This window comes from Physcomitrium patens, chromosome 17 (genome assembly GCF_059467195.1).
Source record: "Physcomitrium patens ecotype Gransden chromosome 17, ASM5946719v1, whole genome shotgun sequence".
Classification (NCBI taxonomy): Eukaryota; Viridiplantae; Streptophyta; class Bryopsida; order Funariales; family Funariaceae; genus Physcomitrium; species Physcomitrium patens.
In genome coordinates, this window is record NC_143426.1 from 14,774,188 (window position 1) to 14,795,303 (window position 21,116).

General features: G+C 28.5%; 1 protein-coding gene and 1 long non-coding RNA gene across 6 annotated transcripts; one reads left to right on the forward strand and one right to left on the reverse strand.

The window, feature by feature from the left end:
* Nucleotides 1-526: 526 nt before the first annotated feature.
* On the forward strand, nt 527-6,166 carry LOC149987576 (uncharacterized). Of its 3 annotated transcripts, none has more exons than XR_016498041.1 (3): nt 527-3,162; nt 4,050-4,288; nt 4,648-6,166. It is a non-coding gene; the product is annotated as an uncharacterized LOC149987576 (long non-coding RNA). The 3 variants fall into 3 exon arrangements; XR_016498042.1 differs by having other exon boundaries at nt 527-2,700; nt 3,083-3,162; nt 4,050-6,166; XR_016498040.1 differs by having other exon boundaries at nt 4,050-6,166.
* On the reverse strand, nt 5,735-9,022 carry LOC112294903 (uncharacterized). Of its 3 annotated transcripts, none has more exons than XM_073540374.2 (7): nt 8,836-9,022; nt 8,253-8,383; nt 7,733-7,923; nt 7,138-7,398; nt 6,661-6,849; nt 6,351-6,410; nt 5,735-6,161 (listed from the first exon to the last, which is right to left on the reverse strand). In XM_073540374.2, exons 2-7 carry the CDS (start codon nt 8,335-8,337, stop codon nt 5,946-5,948), a joined length of 1,002 nt encoding a protein of 333 aa, XP_073396475.1. In that variant the 5' UTR covers nt 8,338-8,383; nt 8,836-9,022; the 3' UTR covers nt 5,735-5,945. The 3 variants fall into 3 exon arrangements, with proteins under 3 accessions (XP_073396475.1, XP_024401660.1, XP_024401661.1); XM_024545892.3 differs by lacking the exon at nt 8,836-9,022 and adding an exon at nt 8,654-8,819; XM_024545893.3 differs by lacking the exon at nt 8,836-9,022 and adding an exon at nt 8,551-8,619.
* Nucleotides 9,023-21,116: the final 12,094 nt, after the last annotated feature.

The window sequence follows — 21,116 nt, forward strand, 5'->3', positions numbered from 1 at the left end:
GATAATCTTTAATATATTCTATTAATATAAAAAAGAAAAGAAAAACATAAATATCATTGAAAGTGCTTCAAATCTATAAATTTTTCTTATTTTTTAAATTTTTAATCCTTTTGAAAGATCCATGTTACAATGACTACTTAACGTTCAATTTTTTTTTACTTAAGAACAAAGAAAAAAGAAAAAAGAAGTATATATATCTATATATATATATATATATATTATTATATCTAAACCAATCTATTTATCTAGCTATATGTATATATATATATATATATATATATATATATCTATAGGAGAATATTAAATAGACACATGCTTTTACTAAACCAACCCACTCTTGATGAAGGATATAATAATCATGATGAATGTGGTTGATTTTTATTGGTTGCAATTCCAATTGTGGAGAAATGAATCTTGAGGTTATTTTTGTTTTTAATTTTATTCATGATGGTTACAATAGGTGGGTCCATTTAGTAAAAACTTGAGTCTATTTATAATTTTATGCATAAAAAATATATATATATATACATATATATATATAATACATGTTATTTTCTAATAACCAAATTAATACAATGCCGTTACTATTTTAAGCAAACAAAAGGATGAGAGATAAACACGCGTATTATTATTCCAGTCTCACTGACCCTCCACTGCAACAACAACAAACCAGCATCATCATCATCAGTTACACACCAACAACAACTCAGTTCGGTAGAAAAATGGCGGCAGCGTGACGCCCTCGACGAGATGATCGGATCAGATCCAGGGCTCAGGAAGAAAGGGGGGGAAATTGGACTGTGTTGTTGCATGAGAGGCTACTTTCGGTATTGTTTGCAAATGCGCTCAGAAGTGGTTTTGCTCAGAGCTGGGCAGAGGAGGGGGGTGCAGCAGCAGCCAGCCGATTGCAGGGAAGTAACTTGGAGGAGGTGGTGAAGCTGCTGCAGCAGCGATGGCATCACGCAGCGCAAGCAACGCATGGGAGTTCCTTAAAGCAGGAAAATCCATGAAAGTGCATCACAACGTGGGCATTGACTGAGTTGAGTGAGTGGTTGACTGGCAAGTTGACGTGATTAATTGTGCTCATGAGCTCACAGCTCTGATGTCTGAACGGGTTCAGAGCCCTGCTCCATCTCTCAAGCTCAGATGGCTCTGATCCCCTATTCCCCGGGAAAAAACACACCCAAACACCAACACAGGCTGTTTTTGTCGTCGTCGGAACAGACGTGGGAACAGTGTTGACTTCGTAGGCTGGATTCATAGCTACTGTTCGTGTGGCTCACTCGAATACCACAGTTGCCAAAGCTTCTTTTTGTCTGTTTTTTTTTCGTAATATCAATGTGAACGGATAACACTATCTTCTACGACGTATACTATTTTAGGTTCATTTTTTAATTTAATTTTAATTTTTTTAAAGGTTTGATCATTCTGGTTGTAATGAGTGTTTTTCCATTCAGTTGTCTGAAGTTCTGTTAGCTAGATATTCTTACATATTCTTGGCCAAGACTTTGTGACCCTTCATGTGTTTTTAAAACTATTGAATTTCAGTGTTTCAATCATCTTCGATTTTCTTTTGATGCTGACCTTGTACCGTGTTATTGTCGTTATATAGCATAATACTTTCACGGATCTGTTTTAGAGAAAAATGAATCTTTAGATATTTAGCGGCTCAATGACATTTTATTTATTTACTTAAAAAATAAAATATAGACTGTTTTTTTCAAAAAGCTGTCAGTATGGCATGATTCTTACACAAAGAATATGATGTTTTAGGATAGTAAACCATAGGCACAACTCGAGTACTGTTTTTCACAAGTAGAGCCAACATACTTTCTACTCAATTGGAGATTCTTCAGTCTGAACCTTGACATTCGAATCAGTATTGATATATTTGATGTTTATGCTTCAATTACACGTTTTTGCATATATTCACTATTATTTAAAAAAAAAAACCTTTGCACAAATTATAATCGTGGTTTAAATTGAGTGATCTGTATATATACACATTGTATATGTATGTATATGAATGAGAGAGTGCTACATCGATGTAGCACTGACATCATAAAATTATGTGTATATTTTATAAAATAATTAAATAACGAGTGTAAAATAAAATCAATGTTTTCATTTTTCTAACAATTTTTTTGAGTGGTGTTCAATTTAAAAATATATATAAAATGAGATTTGCAAGATTAATATTAAAAAGTAAGATTTTATAGTTTAAATGAGAAATCAAGTGATTTTTTTTATAATTAAAATTTAATTTCTTTTGCTGTTGCATATCCTAAGAATTATTCCTCATCAAACTCAAGGTTGACACAATGGTGATTGATACTATCAAGCAACCACCACAAATTCAATTCAAACAAATTTTAAAAAACAAAAACTCTCTTTCCACAACAATGTTAGAATCTGAACTTTGCAGTGAGCAACACCTTTGGGATATCAAAGATTCAATCATAGATGAACTTTTGAAGATGTCCATGGCATATTAATCAAAAAACTATTAGGGTTCAGGGGTCAAAAGTAGTATAAATCCAGAATCTTGCACAATGCTTTTTTGACTACTGGGACCTTATTCTATAAGACTTGAATTGCAGGATGTGCTCTAAACTTTGAATTTATTCTTTCACACATGGGCCATAAATCCTTGCGACTCCCACAATAATTTTACCCATAAGAAGCATCCTTAATCCAAAGGTTTGGTGTATCCCTGGCTGGTTGAGAACTAAGTATTTTTGTAAGAATTTTCTATGGAAGCACATTAACATTCTATGCTAGTTTATATAATGAGTTCAAAACCATTGGTACACCAAGTTTAGGGTTAGGTGAAGTTTGCAAGGCACTTTGTGGAATGATTTGCTAATGTTATAATTTTGATGATGAAGGTTTTGCAGATTTGTATGCATTTTGTAGAGTTTTCCTAGTGCTTGACAGCTTTTGTTTTGTTATCTTTCTCACCCTAGAGATTTCTTTGGTGTTTGACAAATGTAAAAATATTTTGTTCAAAGAACAGAATTGTAACATTATTTTATTTTATTTTATTTTTTAAAAATTATTGCAAGATCAACCTCTTTTACAGGTCATGTTTGGTTTCTTTGGTGGGCACTTCAGTTATTCTCAGCTAGCACTTCTAGAGTCCCCTCGCAACTTATGCTCCAGGTTAATACTTTCACTAACTAACCTTGATTTAAAATATAGTTTTAATTAATGGTCCAACATTCTTCACACATGATTCCTGCATAACATGATTTTGGGTGAATCTGTGTAATGGGAACTCTAATATTTATGGGCCTCAACAATTCTAATTTGTGTTTAAAATATTCTCAATACATTTGAGGTATTTAATATTTTAAAATATAGAATCTTTATAATTTTTTTTAAAAAAATCATTAAATTTTCTGTTATTATTTTTATTAATAAATATTGATTGATTATATAAATAGCTTGCTAAGGTATATTCATTTATTAATTTTGAATTATAATGTCTTATTTGTATTGAGGTCATGTTCTAAATAACTAAATGATATATATATATATATATATATATATACATATATTTACACATTTTTCATAGAACTAAAATTCTAATGTGTGTAGAATAAAATGTACGAAATTATTACTATGATAAAAGAATCCTAACTAAGATATGTAATTACATTAAAATATTTGATTTCTTGTTATAATATTATAAAGAAATATTCTATTTAAACTTTAACATTATTGATAATAAACAACAACTAATAAATGTCGTATAGGAATTATATATTGTATAGGGTCCAATTATTTTAGATCTCTAAAAATATTTAATTAATCCATTTAAATATCATCTTTGATTATTCTATATTTTTAGATAGAATTCTTAAAAATCTTCCTTGTTATATTATTCTACAATCCAAATTATATTCTTAATTACAAAGTTGTTCAAGAAGGAAGTGAATTTTATGATTCTTAAAATAATTTTCCTATATTGTAGTCCCCTATAATTTCATTTGTATTATAGGAGAGGTTGCAAGATCTCAAATATATTCAAAAGTTGCTTATTGAAGGTGATTTTTTGGTACAAGACCATTGTCACAAGACCATTGTCAAACACCTCAAGTCTTGCCATATGTAATCCAAGGAGGTCCCTTATAACAACACTTGAAAATTCTACGAAATATCTATGAATATTTTATGAGGCACTTTAAAGTCTTCATTGAAGAATGTTTCATAATTGCTTTGAAAGCAACTTGGGAGATAGGATACAAATTTGAAGAAGTACCTTAAAAGTAACATTAACACTTAGGTAAGATTGTGTTGGAAATAGTACAAAATAGAATCATCTTTATGACTTTAAATTTGAATGTACTAGTTATTGTATATATAATTGTACTATTCTTGTGTGTGTGTGTGTGTAAATATATATATATATTTGATTGATGCAATATAAGAGCTTCATAAATGCCAGTAGAATTTGACATAATTGTTGTAGCATGTAAAACAATTGTTTGTTACAAATTGTATTTGATCATATAAATTACATTTTGGCTTCAAAGTTTCAATTAAATATTTGGTACAGAAGATATTTTGCAATAGTATCTTACTGTATTGAATCTATACGAATTCTTAAGAGATACCAAAATATTATAAACTTTTATTTGATAGATCATTGATTTTTTTGTACATGATACAAATTGATTAAAGAAGTAAATAAAATTTGTTAGACATTGAACACCAGGTATGAAACTATGTTCACATCATTCATAGTTTAAAGGCAATGTAAATTTATAATACATTCATAATAAATTTAGATGATATGTGTATATAGGTTTATACATATATATATATATATATATATATATATACATATACATATTGTTTTTTTTAAACAAAAAGAGCTTTATTCTATTAAAAATATTATATTTCGATCAAAATATGATTGCTACATGCTAATGAAAAATTAACAATACATTGTAATAATTGTTGTGGTCATTTAAAAATGGTAAAAGTGATTAATAGTAGTTAAGAAAATTTCTACATAACACTCAAAAACCTATTTAGTACACATGACAACATAAAAATATTTGATTTCAAATTTAGAAAATTAAATTTAGCATCAACTTTTATACTTCATGTACTAATCCTTACAGAAAGCAATAAAGAAAAAAGAATACACCATGTATGAATACAACAACAGGATTTATATAACTCAAAATTAGTCACTTTTCTAAAAAGTAATAGGAATATTAAATAATATCGTCATACTAAAAAAATACGATTTCAAAATCGTTCACACCTGCTTCGTCGGTTTTGTTTGTACTAAGTGAAACTCATAATTGCTAATATGCTAATACTAACAATAATAATCGCTAGCAATATGCTTCCTAATCCCTGCAATGACAATTCAAACCACTCTGCAACATGTCAGACATCGACAAAGAATAGCGAAATATAAATCCAAATCACTGCTTCTGGTTCTGAACCCAATCATATTGGCAGCCTGAGCTTGATGCCTCAAAGTAAATTGATGTCGGTGTTCCTAGTGACAAGCGGAATCAGCAAAAACTTTGAAGCTCACCAAACAGGAACTTGCAGCTTCCCCAGGTCAAATTGCTTTCACACATTATTTGCTGCTGCAATACTATCATCTCACTCAATAACAAATTCAAAGAAAAGGACTAACTTCCGTGTGAGAACTAAGAATTAATGCTCTAGAGCACAGAATAAAACATAGTGAAACACATCAAATGTCTTTGTTGAAGAGACATGCATGATTATTATTTTTAATTTTACGTAGCCTCGCCAGCTAAGTTACAAAGATAAATGAAAGTGATTCTAGTAAGCAACCAAACCAATTTTGAGTGTTATCTACATAAATACAAGCGCATAACTGGAAAATTCTATACCACACAAATCTGACTATTCATGCGTCAAAGCACCCCTTCGCACATTTGCATAGGTCTTCAATGAGTTCTGGTGAGGCGCTCGTGTGGTAATGCAATAAGAGGACCCTCATCCACGTGGAAAAGCATAGCCATCGTTTCCGTCCACCCTTTAGCCTTCTGGGGACAAATTCTACTCTGGCAGAAACCAGTCTTGCAGCACAGTGCCTGAGAATCGAGTATCTTGTCGATATTGGCGAGAACGAATGGGCCATACTGTGCCACAAGCAACTTGCACTGCACACCAGAAGGTCAGCAAAATCAGAGGATGTATTTAACAAAAGCTAGTTATATCAAAAGCGCCCACTTCAATGTTAGACGAAGTCGGGGATAAATGAAAACAAGAGGTAGAACGACTTCAACACTTAAAAATCGTGGTCCAGCACTGATACAGACACAAATAAGAGAGGAAGTAGACAAACAAACCTCGTCAACGTGGTTGACGACACGGTTGCAACTATTCATGAACGCCTCCAGCACCTTCTCCTACAATATTACAACATTCAATACTAGGTTAACTCCAGAGCTTCAACCGGTACATTCATACAAGTTTGTGAGGGGAAGTTCAATAAAATTGACTTATAATAATCCATCTGACTACTCTGACATGAAGCAAACATTAAGCAGGTAAAACTATTTACAAATATAACACAAAGCATGGGAACAACAAACGCGGGTCAATAAGCTATAGAATATTAGCACAATTAACATAAAATTCTTTATTTCCAGTGAATACCTGGGTCTTTGGGTCCTCCAATTTTATCTTGATCTCCAAGATAGCAAACTGGCAAGTGGCACAGTCGTTACCAGCCGAGACCATTCTTGATGGCTTGCACATCTTGGTCATCTGACAGAATTCCTGAGGTGTGATGTTCTCAAGCTGCTCCATCATTCGTGCGGAGTACAAATCCACCAATAGATCACACTGAACACAAAATAAAACCATCAGCTCACCGGAAGACAGTTGCTATTCTACGAAAAAAAAAATATTGCTACGAACATTATGCTACTTTTGCTAATCTCTATTATAGTCTTTTAGTACCCAATCCAGATTTTCCGTGAAAATGGCTATGGTTCTTGGAAAGTTAAGGATTGGGGTCCTCCGAGCTGAGCCTCCACAAAGAATTACAGTAGAAAGAGTAGAAACAGGACCATTGATTGTGATATATAACCAGTAAAGGGACAAGTGAACGAATGAGCTTGGTTCACGTACCGACTTGCTTAGCTCCCTCAGCTGTGAACACCCAAGGTGAAGAGCAATGACGATTTCCTCACGAGTTTTGTTATTTTCCAAGTAGGTCAAAGCGTCAGTGGCCAGATCTTGGCAAACTGTGCACTTCTTCTTCTCATCTTGGAAAGCCTTGATAGCAGGGGGCATGCAGACGCCCGACTCGTAGCAAAGTTTTTCTGGTCCGAGCAGTGTTTCCAGCTCCAAGATCGCTTGCGGTACATATTCAGCCACCATCTTTTCACACTGCCAAACATTGCCATCATACACAGTATACAGTCAAAACATCAATAATCCCAAGATGTAAAAGAAAAATGAAAAGAAAAAGAAAAATACTATAATGGTACACACTCACTCTCCATCATAATCTCACTTTATTAATCCCCACGTCAGGTCAACTGCTGTCAGAACTTGAACCAATCCTGAATAATTAAGGAATACAAAACACACGATAAAATGGAAAAATTCTAATGATCGAACATTTACACTTCGTTACTTTTACCATGACTAGTACAAAATGACCGCATTCCTGCTCTATATTTAAAACACGCAATCGCTATCAAGGGAGAAATTTTCTAACCTTCTTCTTTAGCCCAGGTTGAAGAGAGTGGCAAACGAACTCATCCGCCTTGTCGATGACCTGCTTGGGCGTATCTGGGTTAGCCAGCACCGTTAATGCTTCTTGCGAGAGCTGAAGGCATGTGTCGCACAAATTAATCCTCGACACAAATGCGTTCTGTCTGATCAGCTTTCCTCTCCTTGCAACAGTACCTTCACACCAGAGCAGAAAAAGAAGGGGGGTTGGTCAGAAACCTAGCTTATACTGCAAAATTACTACTCGGACGGAATTCTATCAACTTGTAAACTGAAATTACAAGAACGACAAATCCATACTATAAGTGAAGACAATCAACCTCTCCGCTAATTCAATGGTGAAGGTAAGAAAAGATGCTTTCACTTCAAACTCTGTGCTAAACGTCCGAAATGGGGTGAAACCCTAGTGCATGAGGTACCAGAAACAAAACTAGGAAAACCATATTGCATTGCAGCAGCATCATGAACGATAATTGAAGAAGGGTAAACTATTCGATCCATCGTACCAAAATTCACACGCGAACCCTCCGCGACGCAAATCATACACACCACCAGCATCGCAACTCCCCATACCAAGTTCCGGACCGCCATGGCGTCTGAATCCACCCGATTTTTCCAAATCCGACCCCAACTTCACCTGCAACAATCCACAACACCCTTAAAATCACCTCTTCGCACCAAGCAAAAGCCACCGGTGCAAGAACAACACGAGCACCGACCAAACCCAACCAGAATTCGAATCCTTCAAACACAAAACCCCACGATCGACACAATTCCAGCAACTACGGAAACGCACAAACGAACCAGCCCTAAAGTCCGTTAGAAAACTCAAAACGCGGAGCAACCCAACGCAAACCCTTGGCGGGGGTAATTCAGAATCTAACTACAAAACTGGGGGGAAGCAGACCTTGGCAATTCGAGCACGGAAACTCGCACGAAAGGGACGAGTTCGCAAACAAAAGCAGATTAAATCGGTGTGCGACAGCGGCGGTGGCAGGAAGAGTAGCTGAGAGAGGAAAGAAAGCACCGCGACGAGATTGGTGTTAATTCGCTGCAACAATTCAAGGATGTTTTGTGGGGAATACGTACAAATCCCACTCTGCTCTGGTGGATTGTACTCGATTTTTGTTGCGATTCCTGCGGGGTCCGTCCCTTGATCGCGACGCCAGCGCTGCGGGTGCCACCGGCACGGCCACGTCCTCGTCCTCGCCACGCTCTGCGTCACGACACGCCCACCGCCTCAGCCACCGCCATCCCCGCGCTCGGAAACCCTAATTTCTTGTTTAGTCTGATATTCTTTCCTTCCTTAATTGTCGATTATATGGGCATTTCTCTACATGGAGGTGGGGAGAGGATCTAGCTTAAGTTTTTTGTGGTGTTTTTCTTGATTTTTTTAAAATTAGAGAAAGCTTTGGATTTTTATTTTTATTTTTATTATTGTTTTACTTGCAAGCAAATCTTAAATTGGAATATAAGAAAGTAGATTAGATTTTGGTGTTTGTAGGTAGGTATACATGTGTACATACAGTTATTCGTTTTATTCTACTGCATCTTTTTTCTAAAGATTAAGAAGATGGTTGTTGTTTTCTTATCTTATAACTAAAAATAAATCACATTCAAGTATAGGTCCTTGTGATTAGAAGAGCAAATATATTGGACAATTCAAAAGTGATGGATTTGGATTTAGATGATGATTATTTTATTGAAAGGAGGATCTTATTTCAGAGTAAAAGCTTATATTTATAATGGATATATATATATATATATATATATATATATATAATCAAAAAATTAAAGTAATATATTATGCTTGTATATAGGTTTTAAAATATCATGTTTAAATTTTCAACTATCAACTTAATCATATTCTATCAAAATATTACATATTGAGTGAATAATTCTAAAAAATTTGAAATTAATTCATCAAAGTATTGGTGAATCACTGACAGTTTCTTCACTCTTAAGTCTAATGAGCTCCAATTAACAATCTTCCAAATTAGTAACTACTTTGTCTCAAATACCTAAATTAGCCAAAAGAATTATTATTAATGCTTCTAAGTTCAAATAAGTTTTTTGGGACCTTTTTGTCTTATGTCAAGGTATTTTATGAAATTACAAGACAATAGTAAGACTAATTATCCATGAATGAATAAGCTCCAATGTCCATTGCTTTATTCAATATTCTCTTGCTATAAGTGTATTTGGTCATTTTTAAAATACATTGTTGTCTATTATTCAACCATAAAAGTTTCACAGTTACAATCAACCTACAGATTAATAGAGGATGAGGTGTATCTTAATAATATAGAAAAGCAATGTCTCTCATAAGGCCAACATAATACAAAGATTTTAAAAAATACATATGTATAGGAATTGAAATATAGCTTTGGTCATTTCTTTGTAAGACCATAATATGTGTAAGTATTTGGGTCATCCTTTAAAATTGTGTGTGGAGTAATTTGAGCTCTAAAGTTGGAAGGTACACTATGGATGTGGTTCCTTAGCTAATGAGTTGTTGACTAAAATCCTTTCTAAAGCATTGATAGAGTACTTGGAACTAGACATGTGATTTTAAAGTAGATACACTCATGGTAACAAATTTAATCTAATATGCCTTTAGCATATATTGCATCTCTTTATATCATTGACTTCTAAAGTTCAATATACTTTGCAATACCTTATTAGATAAATCTTTGTTTTGTCAAATATTTGCCTTATTGTATAAGTTCTTTGTCTTGATTATTTTTTGGAGATTTAATAAGGACATTACCTTATATTAATTAAAGAAAGACAAGAACAAGTACACAGTTAGGAGACTTAGAAATATTATTGTTATTTTTTCTCCACATCTTAATTGCTAAATTAAGTAATATCCATGATTAATCCATTGGTTGTTTTTAAAAAATAATAAAGACATAGACATCCATGACATTGGTGTGCCAATAAAGAGAACATTAAAAAAAATCTTAGTAAAAAAAATATTACAAAATTAATAAAAATAAGTAATTTACATAATTAAAATTATCAAACAAACCTTATAATACATAACTGGTTAATCTTTATATTTGTCTTCCTTCTTAACATAAAACTTAAAGAGATGCATATCTCCTAGTCTACTAAGCTTATTTGCACCATCATATTGGTAGTTCAAAAGAAACTTCTCAAAATCAGCAATCTCTTATATAAGCTTGAAAATAAATGAAGTCATTTTTTTGGAGTCTATAAAAGCCTTCATTAAATCCATGTGAACATAAGTGATCTTCAACTTCAATAGCTTAGATAGATAGTTGAAGTACATGTCTATATTATTGTTAGTGTAGCAAACTATTAAGAATTTAGTTGTCACTTCTTTAAAGTTTTTATAATTCATAGCAACAAATACAAAGCGATGATATAGAAATTATTATTATCTTTGGCAAAGTTGTCAAGTTGAAATAATATCTATTTTAGCAAGAAACAACTAGTCTTTTAAGAAGCAACTAATGAACCTTAGTACTAGAGGTTGTATGAATAGAAGTTGCACATATAGAAGAGTGTGTTAAAGAAATTTTTTTGTAGGGATATTATAACAAATTATATTAAACCTTTCATGAGTGGTTTTTCTAAAACTCTTAGAACTTAGTAGATAAATGTAGTAAAATTTAAATTCCAAACTAGAATATTATGGAATAGTAAACTTAGGCATTAGTACTACATCTATGCATGAGCATATTTGTCATTGAGATGATAATTTGTCCAAGTCTAGACATTGTGATTGTATTCTATTATATTTGTAGAATTGTAGATTTTTTATAATCCATCTTGTTATAAATAATATATAAAAGCTTTATTAGCAATAGAAATAAAAATAAATATTTTGATAATTGACATGTCTCTTTTTGTTCTTGATTAGAGTGGCCTATTTTTTAAGTATATCTTATAAATAGAGTATGTTTTAAATTTTTAGCACAATACCTTAAAGTATGTCTTATTTATAAGAAGTAATTTGAGTGCCATAGTCATTATCTTGTATCTACTAATTAGTACATGACATGCTACATAATACACATGAATGTCAAAGTTTTGGTGGCTTTTGAATATGGATCAATAGTGAACGACATGGAAGAGTGAAAAATCTCATTGATTAAGAAGTTGAGCTAGTATAGTATTGCCATATAGCTATAGTGCCAATTGTGAAGAATTGCAAGTGTTATAATGAGAGCCTTCATTTAAGTGTTCCAAATTGGTTTTAAGTACAACTTGGAGATTAGATCTTAGAATAGTATTATAATAGGGACATCATGACCTAGTCTTGTGGTGGCAATGAGTTGTAATGTTGTCGTAGTACTAAATATTATATTACTTAGTATCACCATAATAGCTATTTTAAAGTAGTATATTTAATTTTACCTTTTCTTTTTTTTTAAAGAGAGGCAAACTCAACTTGCCTTTAATCTTAATTGGGCCTAAGATCATCGTGATGAAAAATTTGCTCCTTTATTACTACTTCTACCATCAGTTTGACTTTATCTTTTACTTTGTCTTTTCTTTGCATTGTAAAAAACCTTCTTTTTAGTCTTTTTAATAGACTTTAGGTGGATATTGGAATTCAAAAACTGGCATACCTAAAATATTTTAGGTACAAAAATTGTAAAAATAAAGATATAATTGGAGAAGAAAATTTAGCTAAGGTGGATAGTTATAATAGATGCATCTTTTTTAATCAATTTAAAAATAAAAAAATCAACAAATCAAGTTAGAGACAAGGAAGAAAATGAACCACAAATTTTAATTTTTTTTTCTGTACTTTACAAAATCAATCAACAAGAAAAGAAACTTATGCATCTTTTGGAAATTTTAATCTCACAATTGACACATTTAAAATTACCTTTTTATTAGAATTATTGACAATGGTATATTTATTGATTTTACTTATTCATATATATTTAATTTTTATCTTTGTCTTATATTACTTTAATTTTCTATATTTATTTTATTTTATTATAATATTCTTTATAATATATTTATAATTCAAGCTCTTATCTCTAATATAAAATTTAATAGATAATCTAATCTATTCATATTATGTATAAATTCTATTTTTTTAAATACTTCTAAAATATTTAATATTTATTAATTTCTTATTATTTTTAAAGTTTTGTTTCATATTTTTAATATAATGCTTGTGCATCCTTTTCATCTTATTAAGTTTTTAAATTTATTATATGTGATCTTGTATCAAATTAATAAATATAATAGATGATATATTAATTAAATAAAAAATTAAAATTTAAACCATTATAATCTTTCTTTAAAATCGTATGTAACAAAAATCTTTGAAGTCTTGAAAATCTAAAAAAATCTTTGTTTAATTTTTTTTTGGCTTTTTTTCAAATTATTATAATTTATTTTATGATTTGAATAAATAATTAAAAATTGACAAATCCACTTCTGTCTTTGCTTCTTATTCTTATATAGGCAAAACTATCATCGAAAACCTTTGTATCTATTTGTGTATAACTTTCTAAATACAATTGGATATATAGATATATCTAATATAAAGAATTATTTTATAAATAATACTTCAAATCGATACTTTAATATTTGAAAAAGTTCTATATAAATTTATCTTTGAATTTATTTTATAATTTTATCATCTATCTATATTTAATAATATAGACTATTTTCTTTATTATGTATCTAATTATGCTAAGATATTGCCTAAGTAGGTTATATAGAAGATGGACTATTTTATTTTTCACCCTTAAAAATTTATATATATTTTTTGGTCTTTAGTTATTCAAAATAATATTAGTGTTTTACATAGTTTCTTTATTCAATTTAGATCTTTAAAATTGAGTTATTCTTGAATAAAGACTTAGGTCCAAAATTGCTCCAAAATTTTATTGGATTGAATTTAGGTAAATTTAGATATATACTAAATACTATTGTTACTATAAATTGGATTTCTATAAGGTAGATAGAATAGATAGAACTTAGGTAAGTGATTATTCAACGATGGTTTTGAAATTGGTCATTATCTAGTTAAAGATAATATGTGGCTAATGACTATAGCCATAACTTTAATATAATCTTAAAAGCTTGGTTAGGTTTATTCAAAGTTTTGGAATAATAATAGAAGCCAAATGTGGATAAAAAATGAAACAAAAATAATTGATAAACAAATTTATATCAAGAAAAAAAAAATTAATATTAATTAATAATTATTAAATATAAAATTTATTACATATTCATTTCTTAAGTTTTTTTTTGTTTATTAGAGTTCTATTTGTATTGTACAATATATGGTATCAATCAAAAGAAGTAATAGATATAAATTTGGTCATTTTTTATGAATTAGTATCAACCAAATAATAATCAAAGACCAAAATAATTTTGGAATAGTCATTATAAAAATAAGAAATTAGAATCAACTTGAGATGCATCTAAATATTGAAAGTTGATTCAAGAGAACTACCACTAAAAAATTAAGAGAATAGATTGGAAAAACAAGAGATGGAAATTTTAAAGGTGTATCTTAGATTTGGAATTAAAATTACTTCAAAAAAAGATCAAAAAGTCTAAAAAAACTTTAAAAGTTATTTTAAAAGATCAAATTTAGGAATTCAGGTGATAAGAGAATAATAACAACTTTGAGAGAAGACTTGATAAATATTGGATGTTGGTTGTTATTAGATTTTTTTTGAAGTTGTTGATTTCTTTTATGATTTGCACAAATAATTTAAAATTGAATTGCACTCTTTTTATCTTGGCTTTCAATCCTTATCTAAGCAATTTCATCATTCATAATTTTTTTTTCTATTTTCATGGTAGTAATATATGATTATTCAAATATAATAGGATATGTAGATATATCTTGTATAAAAAAATATTAATAAATTTTATCTTCTATCATAATATTTGGATAAACTCTTTAAAAGCCCCTCTTTAAATCATTTTTTGATCTTATCATCTATCCATGTTAAGTAAAAATATACTTTTTTTTTTATATAATTCTATTAATATCAAATTGATTTCAAAACATTGATAAATTAATAAAATAATTTATTCTTCTCATTTTTTAAATTTTATTATAGTTCCTATAATAGCCATTCTTTAATAACTTTGAAAATAATGACTAGAAGCTTAAACTAAATCTTCTTTTTTATAAATCTAACTTGTAAAAAATCTCCAAAAAACTTATACTTTACAATCTTTAGAATTTTATTAATTTTGAATTCAATATTCCTACCTACATTGTATTCTTTTAATATCTTTGGCAAATCTATAGCAGCATGAATATCTAATTATAATTCATAAGCAAGAGTTTTTTTATTTTTATTTTTATTTTTTTTACACGCACACATATGTATATATATATTTTGTAGAAAAATTCTCTATTGTCTCTTCATGCATAGAATATATATTTTTTTTTTCTTTCTTCGCTCTTATGATTATTTTTGATAGCTCTTTATTATTTTCATCTATTTTTTTCTTCTATTAATACTTTATTATGACTCCTTGAAACATGTGCACGAATTATAATCCATCCATTGAATCATCCCACCTAATAATTTATCAAATATTATTGCCAAAATAGTTTTAATAAATTTTTAGTAAATTATTTTTTTTAGAATAATTCATTGCACTTGACCACAAAGACTTAGATTTTTTATTTTTTTGACACTCTTAATGATTAAACTTTTTCTTCAAGTTTTGCAAATTTTATTTAAAGATCTCTCATTTTATCTACGATTTTATCAATATCTATTTATTCTTTCTTTGATATAGCTCTTGAAGATTGAATCATAGATGTAGGTTGTATAATAGGTATTTTTATCTTAAATTCTTGCATTAGTCTTTAAATACCAATTTTATTTTTTTGTTTTAATAAAAAAAATCCTCTTACATCTTCTACTTCTTTTCAATTTGTTGTTAGTCTTTCATTTATTTTTTACATTCAAGCATAATTTCTAAATTTTCTTACAATTTTCTATCAAAAACTTGAAAACAAAAATCTCTTTGTTTATTTCTAATAATTTTTAATTTTTTTTAAAATGAGAATATTTCCTTTTAAACTCTCTTAATAATTTTGTTGCTTAGATATCTTTTTTAGATCTTTTAATCTATCTAAAAAAACAACTTCTTTGTAATTCAATCACTATCTTTTAAAAAATATTCATCTTTTAATATTTAAGATAATTTCCTCCATAAACCTCAAAAATGTCCTATAATGGATTTGATGTGGTTTTTTTATCTCTAAGGAAGTAGCAAGTTTAAATAATTGAACCATCTCCTACTTAAAAGCATGCTTCAATTTTATTTCATTTATATAAGACCTTAAATATTTTACATTATCATTCATTTTAAATTAATCAATCTTATCAAGGAATATATATAAGGCTTTATTTGTTAAGTTTTTTTAACAATCCTTACTTTAGTACTGTTACATTAATAAAACAAATGCCTTAAACATGCTTACAAAGTTAGAATCAAAATACTTATATTATTCCATTATAATTTATCTATTTTTAGCTCTACTTGTAACTCTACTTGAAGTATCACCTATAGCTCTACATTTAGCTTTTTTGTATTTTTTCTTCATAATTCAAACAAACAAAGAAAATCAAACAACTTTTATTTCAAGCTTTTCTTGTCATATTTATCAAATATATTGTATTAAGAGAAATTTAGCTTAAGAATGCACATGGCATTTTATTGTAGAAATATTTGATCTGAACTTGAAGGTGGATTTATAATCCAAAAAATATGCATAAGATGTTTAAAAATATCTTGGTAATCTTAGAAAAACCAGAAAAAAACTTAAAAAATAATCCTAATTAAATATTTAAAAAATGACAAGAAATACAAAAGAAATTTTATTAGAAATCCTAAAAAAATCTTAAATAAAAATTTTAAACCACACAATATTCTAAAAAACTCTTAAAAAATCCTATAAAATAAACAAAAATCTTAAATAAATTCAAAAGAATCCTCCAAAAAATCCTAGTCAACTTTTAAATATATATTATAGTAGTTTTAAACCTTAATAAATTTTATATTAACAATTTATCTTGACTCAAATTATGTACGTATCTCAATTTACTAGATAAATCAAACATCTAAAATTTTAAGATAATTTAACTTACAATTTAAGAGAAATGACTTATAATCCTCTTTAGTATTGGTTGTCTTTCTATTCAAAATCTCAATCTAAATCTTCTAACTTAAATATCTCTTTCTTAAATTATTAATTTTTTAAAAAAAATATTGTATAAATATAAAAAATTTAGCCAACTATTAGTATGTAGAAGAAAATTTTCAATCCATATTAAGATGACTCAAAATCTAAGAAATCCACATTAACCTTCAAAACCTAATTTTTAAGACAAGAATTCACTTCAACCATAATAACTTTTGATTTAATTTTTAAATTGAATCCATATTCATAATCAATTCTTAATAAGAATTTTTCAGTATGAGAAGAATATACTCAAGATTTCTTTTTTTGAGATTCATATCTTTGACAATTTAACAAAAGTGCTAACTTATTGTTTTTATCTTGTTTTAGAAGTGAATGGATTATCCTACTTTTATTATTGTTTCTTGAAGGTTCTAGACTATCTACCTTTAAATAAAAAATCTTATTTTGTAATACTAATCTTTTTTTCTAAAGAGAGTGAATTACCTCTCTTTGTAGAAATTTTCATTTGATATTAGAGGTTGCAGATTACTCTCTTCTAATTTAAATTTTTGAATTTGTTTGAATTTTCTATAGAAAAAAAGATTATAGATGCTACTCTCAGTGGAAGTAAAAATAGATTTGTAATTATTGCAGATCTTCATGAGGTTGTTAATATTATAAGAGGAAAAATCTCACATATTTCCAATGTGAATCAAGGAAGTTCTCAATCACTTTCTCCAAATGTGGCCATAAACTCTTCTAGAAATGAATTCAAATCATAAAAGAGTCGCAAATCTTTTTCCATTAAATGTGCAAACCAAGAGAGAACACTTCCTAATAGAAGTGTGCCTTTGAATCCAACTTGAGTAAATCCATCAGAATATCGGAAAGGGTGCAATCTTAGATAGAGCTTGATTTGTTGGAAAAATCCTTGAAATTTTGATCTTGTTCCATCAAACTTCTCAAGCATACTAATCCTTGTCCCAATCATACTTGTGGAAGCAAAACTCCCTGGATTTGGTTGCGAGGTTGATCTACTTACTTCCTTCAATTCTACAACTTCTTACTATAGACTCTTAACTTTTTCCATAGGCATAGGCATAGTACTTCTATGATTCACATTAGAAATGTATGAGATTTCTACTCTAAAAGTATTGACAAGCTCATGAAAATCTGCCATAGTTGCAAATCTATTCTCACTTCCGCTAGGTATAGTATCCATAATCTTTCCTTCCATAAGCAACTTAAATAAATCTAAAACATTAATTTAGAGGAGGGTAATCTGCAATCTCTAATAAAAATTTCTACAAAGAGAGATAATCCATTTTCTTTAAAAAAAGATCAATGTTAGAAAATAAGATTTTTTTTTGTTTAAAAGGTGGATAGTCCGTAACCTTCAAAATACAATAATAGAAGTGGAATAATTCACTCACTTCTAAAATAAGATAAAAAATACTATATCAGTACTCTTATCAAACTCTTAGGGACATGAAACTCGAAGAAAGAGAATCCTTGATACACTCTTGTATCACTAAAGAGAACTAGAAAGTTACTTAAAAGATAATATAATATTAATTAGAATGGCTTTGTCAAAAACAAGAAGACTAGAAAGTCTTGAAACAAGACTAAGGACTAAAATGGTATTGATAAGAGTAAAGAAGGCTTCATTCTTGCCTCCATATATACTCTTAACTAGGAGCTATGTGACAATGTTCTATAGGACCTCTAAAACATGTTGACTATGCTAGCCACATGTCTTAACTTGCAAGGCAAGTTATCTATGTATGCGCCACATGGTTAGCTTGTTCTACAAGCTATTATGCAAAGTTAACTTGTTCTACTAGCTATCAACATGTGGTTAATTTGTTAGCCAAGTTTCTAACCTTCAAACACATCTAAAGTAAAAACTGTATCTATATAGCTTCTAAGAAGCCTCTTTAGAAGAATTTATGAAATTAATCTATATTTACCTACTTCTACCTAATCATATAAGTAATTATTGAAGTAAATATACATGCCCGTAACATGTGCTTCTTATAAGGATTTTGTAAAGCAAAGTCTTTAAAAAAATTTGATTTTTGACTTTTAATGTATTAGATTTTTTTTTAGAAATGAAGTTGTTTTTTTAAAAATTCTATTTTTAAACTTTTAAGATTTTATCTTTCTAATTTTATTATTAATTTTTTTTAATATCTTTTATTTTATTTTATTATATATTTAAATTCTTATTACTTTTTATAAAAGATAATATTATTTCTTATTGATACTTCTTTAACTATTATTTATATTTTTAAGGTAATCTATTGTTATATATTTAAAATAAGTTCTTTAATATTATAATACTTACTTTTCTCTTTCATTTAATAGTAATATTATAATACAACACCAAATCTTATTAATTGATTTTATTTATATCACAAGAAAACGAGCCTATTTGATTTGTTGGCTTTGATGGAAAGATAGAAGAACTATGGTCTAATAGCATTGATAAATATAAATAGATGTGTTGCCTGGATCTAGACAAAGTTGCACATCTTTTATAAGAATAAAAAGTGAAGTATTCAAGGAGATTAATATGTATATTTTTAGCATTAGTAATCTTAAAAAAAATTATTTAGATTTAAAACTTATTTATTGTAGTATTCTTAGGACAAGATATTGGAGAAAGACATGGTGACATTTAGTTTGATTTCATATTGCTACTTGTGATGAAGTTTGCAAGACCTTAATTTGGTCCTACTGTTGTCTTTTTTTGTTGTTGGAATGAGTTGTAGAATTATTTTAGTTTCATATCATTATAAAACCTATTTATATCCTTTAGAGAAAAAAATATATCAATTATGCCTCTATTCTTAGATAATGAATCTCTTTAGGACTTTCTACTTTAAAATTATTGGTGCTAAGTTTGCACAATATCAAAAATTAATAGAATATTAGAATGATTCTAGGAAGATTTAGCATAGTATTTTATTTAAAAAACAAATATTACAATATGATGTATTCTTGTATATTAAAATTTATTATATCAATTGAGTCTCAAGATTATAAACATCAAAAGAATGAATAAGAGAAGCATTCTTTATATACCTTAGTACTTAATTAAGAAATTTAAAGATTCTTTTTAAAATCAATATATTCATATTTTTTTTTATAATTTCTTTGATAATTTTATTGATATTAGAACCATGATCAAATAATATTATAATTAATTTTTAAAAATAATTTGATTTTAATAATTTTTTTTATTATTCTTCGTCTATTGATTTTAAACATAATAACAAGAACCTCAAATTACATCCTCCTTTCTAATAGATTCTATCATTTACTTAAGAATAATTTTATATTTTTATCTTATCTAATTATTTTTATGTTTAAGAGAGAATGTTCGACTATTAATTCGTGTATATTCCACTTCACCTAATAAAAAAATATATAGTCTTTTATCTAAAGAAGCTTCTTTATTTTGAAAATCCAAAAGTTATTTCCAATTCTCATAATGCCTCTTTTTCCAATATTGTCAAGCACCTTGGACAGAAAAACTTCTTTGTTATACCTTATAAGAAATTCCATGTTAAACTTTGATCCTCTATGTGAAGGTCAAAGTTCCTTCCTTTGTTATGATACATTTTTCTTGAAAATGTTGTGTAAATTTTGTCTTTTTATCATCTCTAAAGAAACTTGCCAAGCATTCTCAAAATATCCATGATATTGCAATATAGATGGCACTTTTTTAAATAGACGTCCTATAAAAAAATATATATACATAAAGAATCAATAGAGAGTTGCATTATTTTGAAAACAATAATATTATTGTTAATATTTTCCTGGACATTCTTCTATTCATTTATCTATTATGTAAGTTTAGCTCAATGCCACAATATAATAACCATGCTTTCACACTTAGACATTTGCATTTAGTAGCTAATGTTTTTAATATAACCGCTACAAAATTATTATTTTTTAGTGATATGGTGATATATCATATGTTGGCAGTGAGGTGGCACATCTTTTATGGAATTTCATTACAAAGTTATAAATCCACATTTTCTTAACTCTTCATTCAATTATTTAATAGTATAGGTGAATTACTTGTAGTCTATGATTATTTGTTTTAGCTAAAATATTTTGTAGATAGCTATAATGCTAAAATATAATTTGTTATATTTTTTTAAGCTAATTTAGTCTATTGCTACCAAATAATGTATTA